Raw genomic sequence first — 15,830 nt, 5'->3', positions numbered from 1 at the left:
ATGTTTTCCACAATTTACTTTGAAATTTGTAATTTCCTTTATTATATACCAGATAGTGGCCAGGTATTTTTTTTTTTTTTTACTTATTTCCATCTCTTCTGTGCTGCCTTACTCATATCATTAGAAAAATGTTTTATAGGATTCCTGGGAGCTCATTTATACCTCATAGTATGAAATTGACTTTATGTTTGCTATAATATTTTGGTGCTAAAATATTTTATGTTTTCTGCAATTTGCTGAAAAGAGAATTTTAATTTTTAAAGAACTCAAAACCTAGTTTTAAATAGCCCATAGCCAACGTCAGGCAACAGTAAATTTTGTAAATAAAATTTTCTCATTCTACCTTATTTTTCTCAGCTCCTAAATACTCCACTGTGATAATAAATATTGCTTGTGTTTGTGACAGCTATATCCAGGGCTAAAATGTTTTTTGATCCAGAATATCTATTATAAGAAGAATAGGATAGCCCAAGGCAGCCAGCACTGATACACTCTAAAGTGCTAAACATATGCACAGCAATAACCAGAAGCAATCTTCCTTCCACCGCAGATCCAATATCAGGTCCCCAAAACACAGTTGTTTTGTAGTCTTTTATGAAATCGTTAGTCAGGTGCAGCGACATGAGGAGACACAGAAGAGGGTCAGGAAAGCAAAGTTTATTATACTCACAAGTCTTAGAGATAAGGGGCATGATATACATCACACAGGGCCACATGGGGAAGCCACCAGGATGGTCAGGAGGTAAAAAACAGGTGTGCTGGGAAGGTTTAGGCCACTGCCTTTATTGAAGTTTCCACAGGAAAGGCAAGTCAAGGCACAGTGAACAGTTTAGGATTGGAAGGTTTGAATAATTTCTGCAGGCTTTGAGCTAAAGGAGTGATCTCTGGTTGTCTGGCAATTGTCACTGGGAACTGGGGTTTAAGGACCAGATAAAGAAGGTATGGCTCTGGATTAGTTAGTTTCCATGACAGAGGCATGCTCCTGGCTGAGCTTTTTGCTATCTCTAAGAATTCACTAGCCCATGGAGGGTAGTCTCTTCCCAGCCAGAAATGTTTTTTTAAAGTAAATGGACTTTATTATTTCTGTAGAAGTCAGAATATAAAGAGCTAAGATTCTGAAGAAAAGAGAAGTCTATTTAAATGAGCCAAACCTTCTGTACTCCTCTTTTACTCTCTTGGGACATTTGCTGATTCTTAATTATTGCTTGATAGGCTGAGAAACTGAGCAGAGGGCTGCTATTAAGAGACAGAAAAAGTGAAAATAGACTTTGGCATTGTCACGGGTCTAGGAAGACAAAACAAAACATGAACTTTGGACCAGCTAAGACACCCTGTTCTTGAGAGGCCAAGGTCTCAAACTGAAGGGATGTACAGATGAGTGCTCCCCACTGTCGTCATTGGTTTTCCACATGAGGCATTTGCTGACTCTAGGCTAGTCAGAACAAGAAGCCAGGATTGTACAAAAAATAACTAAGAATGTTAGGTGAGATTGTGGCTGCCTCCTGTGGTTATGAGATCAAAATTGGAGTCTGGGACCTAAAGAAAAAAAAGCTTTTTAATGAAATCTCTAGAATCTCAGTTGGGACTCTGAAGACTCCAGAGAAGACAATCTAAGAAAAGGAGGTGAATTAGATTTTGGCTTATATTTACAAAGTCTGAAATCCAACTCTAAGTTATTTCAACCTGTCTTTGACCTAAGACAATCTCCCTTACTCTGGGTTTCTACTGAAGGATAAAGTAAATCCTCTTTAGATAAATAAAACATCACCCAGAGATTCTATAATTTTTTTCATCTGTGGTATCTGGCATTTAATAAAAAATTACAAAGAATAAGAAAACAGGACCAGGAGACAAAAACAGACAATTGAAAGACCCTCAGGTGATCTAAATATAGAAGTAATCAGAGACAGACTTTAAAATAACTAACGTTAACCTGCCATGAGCATAGATAACAAGATGAAGACTTCAACAGACAATAATATATTTTAAAAATTGAAATTATGGACTTCCAAACCACAATAACTAGTATTAAGAACTAAATACATAGATTTAATAGCAGAATAGACAAGGTTGAAGAAGGGCTTAAGTAGCTGGAAGATAGATCAGTAGAAGATAACCAGACAGGACACATGGAGAAGACAAAGGAAGTAAAATGCAGAAAGGACTGTGAGAGCTACATGGAATATAATGGAAAAATCTAACATATATCTAACTAGATGCTCAGAGGGACAGGAGAAAGAGAAATGGAATAGAAGAAAAAATGGCAAATGTCGAATGAAATTGTTAAACTTATAAAAGACATCAAGCCACAGATTTAAAGAGATCTACAACATCAAGGAGGATGAGTTAAAAAAAGCCACCTATAAGAACCTCGTTATAAAATATCAGAGACAAACTCTAAAGAGAAAATATAAAAACAACCAAAAGAAAAAAGAAGACACATTTTTTCAAAGAAACAGCAACAAAACAGAGGCAACTTCTCAGCAGATACAATGGATACCAAATATAAAGAACAGCATTTTTTAAATGTTGAAAAAAAATTGCGAACCAACAAGTGTATACTCAGTGTATAAATATAAATATATAAAATTGAGAACAAAATGAAAACATTTCCAGACTCTTCCCCCTAACTTCCCTCCATCTACACAAATAATTCTTCTTTAGTAGTCTTACCTTGAAAGAAATCCTGGCTTGGCATGGTGGCTTATGCCTGTAATCCCAGCACTTTGAGAGGCCAAGGCAGGCTGATCACTTGAGCCCAGGAGTTTGAGACCAGCCTGGGCAACATGGCAAAATCCCATTTTTACAAAAAATTACAAAAATTAGCTGGGTGTGGTGGCATGTGCCTGTAGCCCCAGCTATTCAGGAGGCTGAGGTGAGAGTATCACCTGAGCCAGTGAAGGTCGAGGCTGCAGTGAGCTGTGATTGCTGACATTCTTCTCAACTGGCTTGGGTTCCAACACTTCAGACAAGGCTGTTTCCTTCAAAAACGCCCACTTCACCCTAATCGGTTTCTCACACACCTTGACTCTTCTCCCCTCCTCAGGTGAGCTCTTTTCACTCCATTTAGGTCTTTCTTCAGGAATTCTCTCTTCACCCCTTTCAGATTTGGATACCCATATTCTGAACCTCCCCATCCCACCATGGATGCTTTTCTCACCCCATGAGGACTCTGACAACTCACTCCAGACCACCTGCCTATGGTGTACAGGTGTTTCCCTTATCCCATTTGTGTTCTAATATCTTCTGCCAGTCAGCTTTTCTTTGCAGGTGTGGTCCTCAATCAGGTGCTACACCTTCCTCTTGTGTGTATGCCCCTTTCATGCCGCTTGGATTTTGACGCCCTGAACTGAGCCTCTCTTCCATGTTGACATCTCCCTTATTCTGGACAGGCTCCAAAACATGCTGGGCAGAACAAGTAAGGATGCCTTTCTCAATGCCATTGGGTTATAAAAATCTTTACTGGTTTTACTGAACAAGTAAGTTCATAGCCTCAGCTCATAGCCTGAGCTGAGTTCCTCACCCAGCTCAGGCTATGACAGTGTACCAGGCAGCTCAACTATATATTATGCAAATATATATTTTATAAAAAATACAACTATATGTTATTCACTAGCCAGTCCAAGGTTTTTTCTAATGAAAGGAAAATATTTTAATTGAGACTATAATGAAAGGAAAATATTTTAAATGAGACTATCAATTGCTTTTGAAAGAAATTGAAATTGTCAGTGTTCTATAAGAGTTTATACAATTGATATATTTTTCTCAGCAATTGCTTATTTGATAATAATATACTTTAGGATTTTTTGTCTTACCTGGCCAAAATGATCTCTTCAGAATATTTTATTCAGACTTTATCTTCCCTTATTTTTCTCCACATTTAAAAATTAGGTGTTATTTTACCAAAATCTTTTAGAATTGTAGTTTGGTAAAGGAAATAATGTATAAATTTCAGTTATCTCTCTGTATTAAATCAGGTACTTAAACTGTATTTTACCATCCTTTAAAATTTTTAATTAATTCAACAGCTAATTACTGCCAACTGTTTTTAATTAACTTGACATTAGATTTTATGCAGAGAACAGTGAGCCATAGTTCTGCCATTGGGAAGAATTTTGGAAGGTAATAAATGATTAGAGTACAAAAGAAAAATCGCTTAGTGGAGATAAGGTCCAGGGCAGCACGGAGGAGGGAATAGCTAACTCTGGGAAAGCTTTGGATTGTGTTGCAGAGAATATGACACTTGACCTGTCCTTTATAAGATTATTAGGATTTCACCTGAGAAGGAGAAATGTGAAAATGCAGATGGAATAGCATGTGCTATTGTCATTAGGTGTGAAACAAAATGATAATTTGGTAATTACATAGTAAATAGAATACAGCTTGTGCAAAGAGGTGGGGGAGGGAAAGGACAGGGAAAGAGGTTGAAATATGTAGCTGGAAGAGAGAGTTGGGACCAGATCCAGTCCCTGGATAAAATAAAAAGTAAGAATAAAAGAGCAAAAATACAAAATAGTTTTTTTTTTTTTTTTAACAAGAGGGCTGACAAATGTGTTTTAATTGTTAAAATTAATAAGCTAGATTTTCTTAGACGTACTTAAAATATTTTTCTTGTTTCCAGAAGTCTGCTCTCACAGAGCACTTGTTTCTATATTTTAATGCAATCAGTCATTTTCATAAAGCAATATAGTTAAACTCTTAATCTTCAGATTTTTTCTAACTCTGAAATTCTGACTCAACATGACCTTAATTGCTTTCCTTCTATCTTTAAAAGTCTTCTCTCAAACTTGTGAGTGTATTTTGTGCATAAACTCAAAGGTGTCAGTGTGTCATCATTTCCTCCAGAACCAATGTCTACTCATTAATTTCCTCATAGCTCCATGCACCTCTGTATTCCTCAGGCTATAGATGACAGGATTGAGCATAGGGGTGACTATGCCATAGAACAGGGCAATCAGCTTGTCAAAAGCAGAGTCTTTGGACTTCGGCTTCATGTACATGAAGAGGATTGTTCCATAAAACACAATCACCACTGTCATGTGGGCTGAACAGGTAGAAAAGGCCTTTTTCCTTCCTTCAGCTGAATTGATTCTTAGTACAGTAGAAAGGATAAAGATGTAGGAGATAAAAATCAGCAGTAATGGAGAAAACAAAAATATTACATTGCCCAACATTATAATAATCTCATTCAAGGAAATGTCTGTGCAAGCCAGCTTGACAAAGGCCAATATTTCACAAACAAAATGATTAATGACATTTTTTCCACAGAAGGGCAACCGTATTGCAAGAACAGTTTCTGTCAATGAGTTGAGAAAGCCTAGTCCCCAAGACAGAGCTGCCATCTGAATACAAAGGGCCTTGCCCATGATGATGGGGTATCTCAGAGGGTTGCAGATGGCCACATAACGGTCATATGCCATCACTGCTAGAAGCACACACTCGGTGGATCCCATAGTGTAAGAGACAGACATTTGAACCACACATCTAGTGAAGGAGATGGTTTTCTTCTCTGATAGGAAGTGTATCAGCATTGAGGGGATGAAGGAGGATGTGTACCAAATGTCTAAGAAGGAAAGATTCCCAAGGAAGAAGTACATGGGTGTATGGAGACGAGGATCCAGGAGTATCAGAACGATCAAGGTGCCGTTCCCCAGGAGAATCACCAGGTACATCACCAAGCACATCACGAAAAGGAATTTTTCAGCTCTCGGGTACTCTGAAAGTCCCTGCAGAATGAACTCAATCTCTATCCAATTGGTCCTTCCCATGTTATTGTTTTATACCTAGAATTTAACAAGTCTGTATAGCATTAACATATGAAGTGAGAGGTAATTGGTGTGGGAGGGGCAAGTGTATCTCTGCTGGCTAGAGTGGTGGTAACAGCTTTGAGGTTAGCTTCTGGGATTCCTCTTCTAGATCATAAAACAGTGAATTGAAGACACGTGTTAATTATACGGGTAGTTTGTTAAAAAGTGCAGGCCTCCGTATTCGATTTCTTGAGATTTTGTTGCAAGAGGTGTGAGGCAGGGAAGAACCATTTGCATTTTTAGCAAGCATCTGTTACTTCTCATGCAGTTGATCCACAGATCCCACTTTGAAAATCAGTATTTTGAAGAGAGCATGCTTTAATCTGTTTGACAAAGATTTATAGTTTGATTTTATGCCATGAAAATAATTAATGCCATTGGCTTAGTTTTTTGTAGTTTACAAATACGTTCACGTGTTATTCATCTTATTACACTATAATTCCCCGAAGAAAATGAAGGCTAGTGAGAAACTTACATACAATTATAGTAAGTGAGGGAGTTGTTATGCAAAGCTTCACTTTTTTGTCTTTAAATCCCATTTTTTAAAACTATACCTTATAACCCTCCCAAAATGATGTAAGTTCTATCGAAGGGGTGGGAATCAGGCATCTTTTCTTTTTTTATAAAACTCTTCAGGTGATTTTAATGTACAACTGAGGAAGAGATCCAGCTATCTTGTCGAGTGCTTTCAAACTTTAGTCTTCATACAAGTCACATGAAGAATTTTGTAAAATATTCTGATTCAAGAAATCTGTGGTGGGTTATGAGCGCTGCATTTATTAACATGATCCCGGGTGATGCTGATATTGCTTGTCTACAGAACACACCTGAGTAGCAAGGTCTTTCAGACCATCTGACTCCAATACCACTGCGGTGCTATTGCTACTTCAATTGTGTATAAAATAGCAACTGGACAATAGACAATGCTAAACTGAACACTGGTGAAACATGAAGTTACTTCTGTGTAGTTTATTGCAATCAATTCTGGCTATATATGCAAGCAACCAAACTGCACAGAGAAGAACCTGCCTTTTACCTCTGTCCATATGAAATTCATTCCTCTTCTTGTTGAATTTGCTGTTAGGGCCAGTGTTTTCCTAAAGAAGGAATATTGGTCCAGTTCAGGCACCTGAGTAGTGCACCAAAGAACATGGAACAAATGACTTTAATCTGAAAAAACTTAAAGGGTAGATATTAGCAGATTACCACCTTCTTTGTAGCAAATAAGTCACAGAATATCATTTTGAAAACATCTCAACATCCTCATGGTATTCTATCTAGCTTTAAAATATATCCCTAGTGGAGGCCGGGCGCGGTGGCTCAAGCCTGTAATCCCAGCACTTTGGGAGGCCGAGACGGGCGGATCACGAGGTCAGGAGATCGAGACCATCCTGGCTAACACAGTGAAACCCCGTCTCTACTAAAAACACAAAAAACTAGCCGGGCGAGGTGGCGGGCGCCTGTAGTCCCCGCTACTCGGGAGGCTGAGGCAGGAGAATGGCGTAAACCCGGGAGGCGGAGCTTGCAGTGAGCTGAGATCCGGCCACTGCACTCCAGCCCGGGCGACAGAGCAAGACTCTGTCTCAAAAAAAAAAAAAAAAAAAAAAAAAAAAAAAATATATATATATATATATATATATATATATATATCCCTAGTGGAAAAAAATTGATGCAATGAATGAATTTTGACTTAATATTTTAAACAAATGACTGTGTTTCTGGTACAGGATTTGCCATTTCTGTGCTAATCATTTGCCCACAGGTTGTGCTGCTTTCTATGAAAACTCTGGTTTACAATGGTCAGGCAAGATAATCGGCATAAAAGGATGCTTATATTTCTTTTCCTTTTTTTTTTGAGACAGAGTCTCACTCTGCTGCCCAGTCTGGAGTGCAGTGGCATGATCTCAGTTCACTGCAACCTCCGCCTTCGGAGTTGAAGCAATTCTCCTGCCTCAGCCTCGTGAGTAGCTGGGATTATAGGTGCATGCCACCACTCCCGACTAATTTTTGTATTTTTAGCAGAGACGGGGTTTCACCGTGTTGGCCAGCCTGGTCTGGAACTCCTGACCTCAAGTGATCCACTCACTTTGGCGTCCCAAAGTGCTGGGATTACAGGCATGAACCACCACCCCTGGCTGGATGTTTTTATACTTCTGTTGGCTATGGAAATGAGGGCTTTCAACTAATTCAAGCTACATCCTACTTTTTAGGCATGAATTACAAAGAAGGTAGAAAGTGTTAGGTAGGCCAGCATACACTTTTTTTTAGTAGTAAGATAGGAATTTGAATGACTGTAGCTGCATATATTAACCTACTCTGAATCTGCCAATGAAATTTACATAGAGGCCTTGAAAATCTGCATTGAAGTTTTTTCAGGCAAGATATGAATCAGATAGACTGCCCTCTCTTTTCTTTTCCTGGAACATCTAAACATTGATTCCTATTTGAAAATAAATTTTGGAAAATAATTATGGTATAAATACTATCCAAACAGCCCTAAGATGGTAGCTGCAATCATAATTTCACTTGCAAATATTTATAAAAGAAATCACCAATCTACTTTGATGCTTTCAAATGGGAAAAAAGGGATAATGAACAATATAGAATAAATTATTCGAATTACTCTTGCAATGCTGGTGTAATTTAAGAAGCGAGTAACAAACACTCTGTAGGCATTATGCCTTCATTTTTTCTGCACTTAGGTTTAATTTCCTAACATGGATTCCCAGAATCTTCTTGGGAACAGGAAATGAAGATTGTTAAGATGCTGAATAGTTTCTAATAAATCACTTTCCATGGGACTTCTAGTATCGAATAATTTTATTCTTTCCAGATCTTTGCTATTATTGGATATTATCTTTTAAAAGAGTTTTATTCTTGTCTAATGTTAGTGGAATTGTCAAATAATCATAGTACACTCATGTAATGGGCCATTATGCGCCTATTAATATGATGTTTGTGGGGAATTTGTATGAACACAAAAGTCATGTTTAAATTATTTTAAGATGATTAAGTTAAAACAGAAACAAAAGTATATGTTATAACATTGTGTGCAAAACCAAAACCTAAACCAAGATAACCCAGATAGAAAATAAAGGCTGGAAAGAAATATCCAAAATGTGAATGGTTATTTTAGATAACTTTTTTCTACTTTTCTGAGTATCCACATTTCTAAATAAATATATATAAAAGTAAAATGTAAACAAAAGTGGAAAACGCTGAAGCAGTTGTCTATAATTATATTAGGAAGACTAACTCAGAGTAAACAATGTTAAAACAATTGAAATAGTACAGCAATTTTGTCTAGAGATTGAACAATGTGACTAAATTGTACTGGTGTGTCCTTTCCAGTTATCCACAGGATCTCACTAGTTTTTCTATTGCATCTAGAGCATTTATATCCCTACACTTAAAATCTTCTAGGTAACAGTCTTTATTGTTTTCTGAAGGTAACCAAGATAAAGAACTTGATACTTAATCAAATGATCTCAAAGGAGATTGCAGACCATTAATGCCTGGAACAGAATTGTTACTAGAAGATGAAGTTTGTATTTGCAACAGGCTCTAAACTAGCTGGAATCCTGCCACCCTCAAATACCCCTCTCCCAGCCCCTGTAAGAAATAACCAGTCTATGATTCAATGCTCTGGGGCTGCTTTAGTGTTGCGATAGACCTAAGCAAAGTTTATGACTTTTCAATTCAAGCCAGAAGTCAAACTCTCTAACTTTCTAGAAAAACATCTAACCTTGTTTTGCTTTGCTTTATTAACTTAGCTACTTGAAGGTCTAACATTTAAAATACTAATTTTTTTTCCGCAAAACCATGTCACATTTGTACCCTAAATACTCCCTAGAAGAAACAATCTTGTAATCTCCAGCTTTTCTAAAGAGAGCAGTTAAGATCATTGATATTACACACAGTTTAATGGACATGTCAACCATCAATTTATAGATATACTCTAACCCTCAATTAATAAACCATGAGGAAAGACATATTATTTTAGCTCACAAAGGGAAGGGCAATTTATAACATGTGAAGTATTAGTATGTATTTGACATTTCATATAATTTTTATCACTTAATTGTCAAAATAACCCAAATACTACTATGACTTTTTTTTTTTTTTTTTTTAACAAAGAAATTAATTTGAAATTTCAAAGAATGGCCGAATAGGAACAGCTCCGGTCTGCAGCTCCCAGTGAGATCAGTGCAGAAAATGTTCAATATCTGATAGTAGTAAAGATTACCACTGTTCTGTTCTGCAGTGTTCACTTATTTTTACAGTACAAAAATTTTATAAAACCACAGTTTAATTAGATGAACTGAACTTTGAAAAAGGGTCTATATGATAATTGTGCACATAGAGAATAAATTTAGCCCTTTTGAAAACCATGTATAAAGACATTATCCACAATAATGACTTCAGATGAAAGCCTACCCCAAATTCCTTTCGGGTCTATTGTGGGAAATTAAGGCCTAGTATAGTGGAATTTGACTTACTATGTAAATAAGAACTCAAAAAAATTTAATATTTTTTCTTTTACCCTGGCTGCCTGGGGTTTGAACTAACACTCAGTTATAATTATTTCTCACCTCTCTTTCATATTACTTGTTGTTAATTCTATTTTTACTGCAAATACCTTTAATTATATGCTTTCTCAAACCCTTATTGGCCATAGTTTATATATGAATAATATACAAATCGCCGTGTGTTCTTTCTCCTTGTTACTGTTACTTAAGACTTTAGTGGACCAGATATTTAAATACAATAACCATTAGCCTATTATTTATGAGTCTGTTGCATTGTAATCAACTTCCTTTTCCTCACATGAATTAATTCTATGATCTCAAAAGAGACTGCACACCACTGGATTATTTTGGAGTTAAAGAGAAAAATTTAAGTAAAATCTCCTGGTCTGGTAGGTGATGACTGGGTTTTTGCATATTCTTCCTTGACATGTATATTAAATATTTATATTCTTGAAATACCATAAGCAACAACCATGTCAACTCAAAAATCTTTATATTTGTTGATAAGATGTTTTTCTTTTGAAATAATCGCAATAAAATCTTCTCTGTTTATCTTACCTCCTGACTGGGTTTGAAAATCATCCATACCATTCCATGCTATTAAGTAATGGAAAAAATTCCCAGGAATTTGAATTTCACTTATATTTTTCAGATGATACCAGAAGATTCTCAATTTGGATACAGTACCTCCTCTTTCTAAAAAGAAATGTGAGGAAGGGTAGGCATAATCAGGCAATTTGGCTGTACGTGAATATTCTTAAGAGGATATCAAGGAAATAAAACATATTAAGCATAATGATCAATGACGTAACTCTAGTTTTCCCATAATTTGTTCTTAAGTTGATGCTTACTCAAGAGAGACTCACCTCTTTTGGAGGGGAGTTCAGCACTTACTTCTACAAACTTCTTCAGTCCCTAAGGTTGTAAGTCAAAAAATCACAGGATTCTCTAGGGATACAGTCCCTGATTTCTGCATATTCCAAAGGCCCCGTTATTCTGATCTAAACAAAAACTTCCCTAGTCATACATTTCTTGGAGTATTCATTGAATATGTATGTATTTGATGGCATGATAATAAGTTAGGGATCCAGTTAGAATGTCCAAAAGTTATCAGAAAAGTTAAAATTTTCTCACAAATTTGTTTTTCTTTTTGTACTGTGTAAATAATTCTAAGTTAACTCTATAGAATCCTACATTTCAACTGTTTAAATTCTTTCTGTTTTTCATATTTTTGTTAATTCCAGGCAACATGCAAACATTTTTCTTTATACCAGTAGAATTATAGCATAAATAAATTTTAATTAGCATTTGCCACTTTACATCAATAATTTTCTGATTTATGATTTTTTATAGTATATGTAACATTCTTTTTTAATATTTAAAGAATATTTTATTAAGTGGAATTATTATAGCCTATAATTTTCATATTATTGGACATATTTTTAATTTTTTGAGATTTTTATGTAATTACCATTGATATCTATGAACTTGGCTATCTAATCTGCTGTTGCTTCAACTAGAGATAAGATAAATTTCTAGAGATAGAACTAAAGAATACAAAGATATGAATTATGAAAGAATTCTTAGTACACAGGCAGAATTGTTTCCCCCACTTACACTTCATATTTTTCCGGAAATATTTGCACAGAACATTCTTTGTACATTTTCTAGAACCAGAAAATATATTTATTCTCTTCTATTTGTATAAAATGTTACTTTGTTTTACATTTTATTTCTATGATTGGTAGTTAGATTGAATATTTTCTTTGTGTTTATTACTTATATTTTCTCTCCTCTTCATTTGTATGAACTATTAATTAGATTATGTGATTAACACTTTGCTCTTCAAATTTTCTGCAAATATCTTTCAAACTGTGTCTTTTCTTCTTATTTTTAACATGTTTTTTAAAAAATTGAGGTAAGATTTTAATATGATCCTGAAAAAGCCTCAATGAAATATTTTTCTATGACTTATTTTTTTGTTCCATCTGTATGATAACTATGTTGGTTTATGTCTCAGACATAGACCAGATTTACATTGTAAAAATATTAACTGATTTTTCCAAAATGGATTATTAAAGCTATGTCTCACAGTTCCCCCCATATTCATTCACAAAATATTTATTTAATACCTGTTATGGGCTAGACTCTGTGATTAGCCTTGATATAAACTTGGATATGGTAGAAAAATGTAGGGTCATAAATTTTAAAGATAAACATCAGTAACATTATATTACAGGTTATAATATTTCTTCTACCTTTACTTTTAATTTGCACCCTTTTATACTTAACACTATATCACAAGTAATTTTTTATATATTATCAAATACTCAGGGAACACACAACTTATAAAGGCCACATAGCATTCGTTCTATTTATATCTCAAGTTTTATTTGATCTATTTTCAATTAATGGGGATTTATCTTCCTTTCATTTCTTTACTATTATACATAATTCTGTAATAATTATAACATTCTTTAAGGGGGTGCTTCTATTTTTTTTTGCATAACCTTAATCACCTCAATAATGAATTATGAAAGTAGAGGTAAAGATAATTACATACATACTGAAATACTATCATACCAGTGAAATTGTCAAGTTCTACATGATTGGATCTTAGAGGTGGAAATTATCTTAAACCTAGTCCTAAACCTTATGAGATGACAGAAACACATCTACAGTATGACTGATAACTACCTTACTTCTGCCTGTAGACCCAGTGATGATTAGAACACTTTATGAGGCCACACAAGTTATTTTTCTACAATTCTAATTATCAGTTATTTACAGTCAACTATATATATTATATATCAATAGATAAAGATATATAGATGTATTGATATATAACTCTCTGTATGCAACTCTTTTTCCCTGTAGAACAACAACAAAAAACATACAGACTTTTCTCATGACAGCTATTTTTTCTTTTTTTTTTGAGACAGAGTCCCGCTCTGTTGCCCAAGCTGGAGTGCAGTGTTGTGATCTCAGCTCACTGCAACCTCCACCTCCCAGGTTCAAGCAGTTCTCCTGCCTCAGCCTCCCAAGTAGCTGGGATTACAGATGCCCACGACTGTGCCCAGCTAATTTTTTTGTATTTTTAGTAAAGACGAGGTTTCACCATGTTGGCCAGGCTGGTTTTGAGCTTCTGACCTCGTGATCCACCCACCTTGACCTTCCAAAGTGCTAGGATTACAGGAGTGAGGACAGTTTTTTTTTTTTTTTTTTAAAAAGTATTTACAGATGGCTGTCTCTGTCCTTGCTCTGGTCTATGGTTCTATGTTCCTTCAGCCATTCTCCATGTATTTTTAAAAATATAATTAAGAACATCTATTACTGAAGAAACTACTTAGGAATGTGAGGTTCCCTATGATAAATAAGGACCTCTCCTATGCATACTGCTTCTGGTTACTGGTTTTGCAGGACTCTGCGGGGCAAAGCACTCTCTGTCATGTAAGAATTAAGAATGAACTCATTAAGAGCATAAATTCTGGAATCAGCTCTGCTTTGTCAAACTCCACCTCTGTGATCTTAGGGAGGTTACTGCACCTCCATAAGCCTCAATTTCCTTATATGTAAAATTAGAAACTTAAAAATGCCTACCTGATGTTATTCTGAGAATTAATGAGGTTATGCATATGAAGAATTTAACATCACTATGGAGGCATAGTAGATACTAAGCAAAAGTTCTTGCTACTCTTCTAATTATATTGATTAGAAGAGTATTGATGATTGTAAATATGCACGTTGCTTTTATAGAAAGAGAATGACTTTGCAGTTGGAAATACATGGGTTGCGACCTCAGTTTCCTGATTTGTAGCTTAATGACCTTGAATAAGCTATAAAATTAGTGTTATAATTATCTTGTAGGACTGTTACGTGGTAAAGTTTAAAGGGTGATTATCATGTTAGGAATTCCATAAAAGACAGTTAACAATGTTATATTTGATTATAAATTAGTGAATCTGAGTATCGTTTGCCTAATGTCGATGCCAAAAATAATCACTTTGAATTGATTTTGGTAAATAAAACAGACATGAAATCATTTTATTTCAGTATGAAGCTATATAAATCAATGGACAGAATATCAAAATGAATCACTGTTTCCAAAGAATGAAATCTATTCCTGATGAGTTAAGAAAAATATATATTGCTTCCAATAGACAAAATTATAAACATATTGAATTTGATTAAACAAAGTATTAGCAAGTTGTGTAAGATAATTTCATCTAAATTAGAAGAGGCTCTTTTTTTGATAAGTGTATTTGAGTCAGTAAGCACATTAGTAGGCACAAAGATGAGTAGGGCGCAGCTCTCCCAAGTCCTGAGTTCCTGCTTGTCATGGCATTACTGTCAAACTCATAGGAGCAGAGAGTAGAATGGTGGTTGCTAGGGGTTGGGAGTGGGGAAAATGGGGAGGTGTTGGTCAAATGGTACAAACTTTCAGTAACTAGGTGAACAAGATCCAGCCTGGGCAACATGGTGAAATCCTGTCTCTACAAAAAATTAGCTGGGCAGGGGGGTGCGTGACTTTAGTCCCAGCTATGGGGATGCTGTGGTGGGAGGATCACTTGAGCCCAGGAGATCAATGTTGCAGTGACCCGTGGCTGGGTGACAGAGTGAGACCCTGTCTCGGAAAAAATAAAATAAAAAGATGAACAAGATATCTGATGTACAGCATAGATGGTGATGGATGTGATAATTAATTTGATTTTTATAATCATTACCCAATGTATACATATATACCTTGGATATATTCAATCTTTGACAACTATAAATAAGATAAAATGGCATTTTGCAACTGCTTCCTAACTGATCTCTCAACTTCCACTGTTCCTTTCCTTCAGTATATTTTCCAGGTAGTTGCATGGCAGATATTCTTAAAATGTGATACATTTCAAACCACTACTCTGCTTATCAGCATATCATACCAGCTGAGATTTGTTAAATGATTGATTGTTGCCTATGTTTTACTTCTTAATTAGAAAAAAATCCTTGTCAGGGCCTAGTTTCACAATCATAGCAAACTGGGAAATGGTCACAACTTGGTGTCTTGTGAGAATTGTCTTCTGGACTGTGAAATTTGTCTCAAAATGAGAGAAAATGCTACAGTCTGACTACATGTTCTTCATTTTCATGTGCAGCACAGGTGCCTATAAAATAAAGCAGAAAATGTTTGAGAGAAGCATGGCTCATACTTCCAAAGGTCAGTACTGTCATTCTAGCAACATTCACTAGTATGTCCTAGAACTTCAGCTCCCTAAAATACATGAGCTCTTTCAAACCAACCCAGTATTCATCTTTGGATGTTTCATCAGTAGCCAGGGCTCAGCTAGAGCATCATGCTTCTGCTGGAGCTCTATGTGAAGTCAGGGTGGGTGAAGACCGTAGTATGGCAGAAACACTGGAGGTGGCAGGTCAGCATGGTCTGATTCCCTTCTCATGGCAGATGCCTGTGTCAAATGCTACCAGATGTCAAAGGGACAGATATGGATAC

At 35.7% G+C, this 15,830-nt stretch overlaps 1 protein-coding gene across 1 annotated transcript; it reads right to left on the bottom strand.

Annotated features, from left to right (window-relative positions):
* Nucleotides 1-4,832: 4,832 nt before the first annotated feature.
* LOC119618502 (olfactory receptor 13D1-like) lies at nt 4,833-5,768 on the bottom strand. The gene has a single exon (XM_037982423.2). It carries the CDS (start codon nt 5,766-5,768, stop codon nt 4,833-4,835), a length of 936 nt encoding a protein of 311 aa, XP_037838351.2.
* Between the last annotated feature and the right edge of the window lie 10,062 nt (nt 5,769-15,830).

The sequence above is a fragment of the Chlorocebus sabaeus genome, chromosome 12 (genome assembly GCF_047675955.1).
Source record: "Chlorocebus sabaeus isolate Y175 chromosome 12, mChlSab1.0.hap1, whole genome shotgun sequence".
Lineage (NCBI taxonomy): Eukaryota > Metazoa > Chordata > Mammalia > Primates > Cercopithecidae > Chlorocebus > Chlorocebus sabaeus.
Note: the sequence above shows the minus strand (reverse complement) of the source record. Positions and strands in the feature narration are given on the sequence as shown.

Excerpts from the sequence above, each read along its gene's own strand:
- LOC119618502 (XM_037982423.2), bottom strand. The coding sequence starts at position 5,768 with ATGGGAAGGACCAATTGGATAGAGATTGAGTTCATTCTGCAGGGACTT.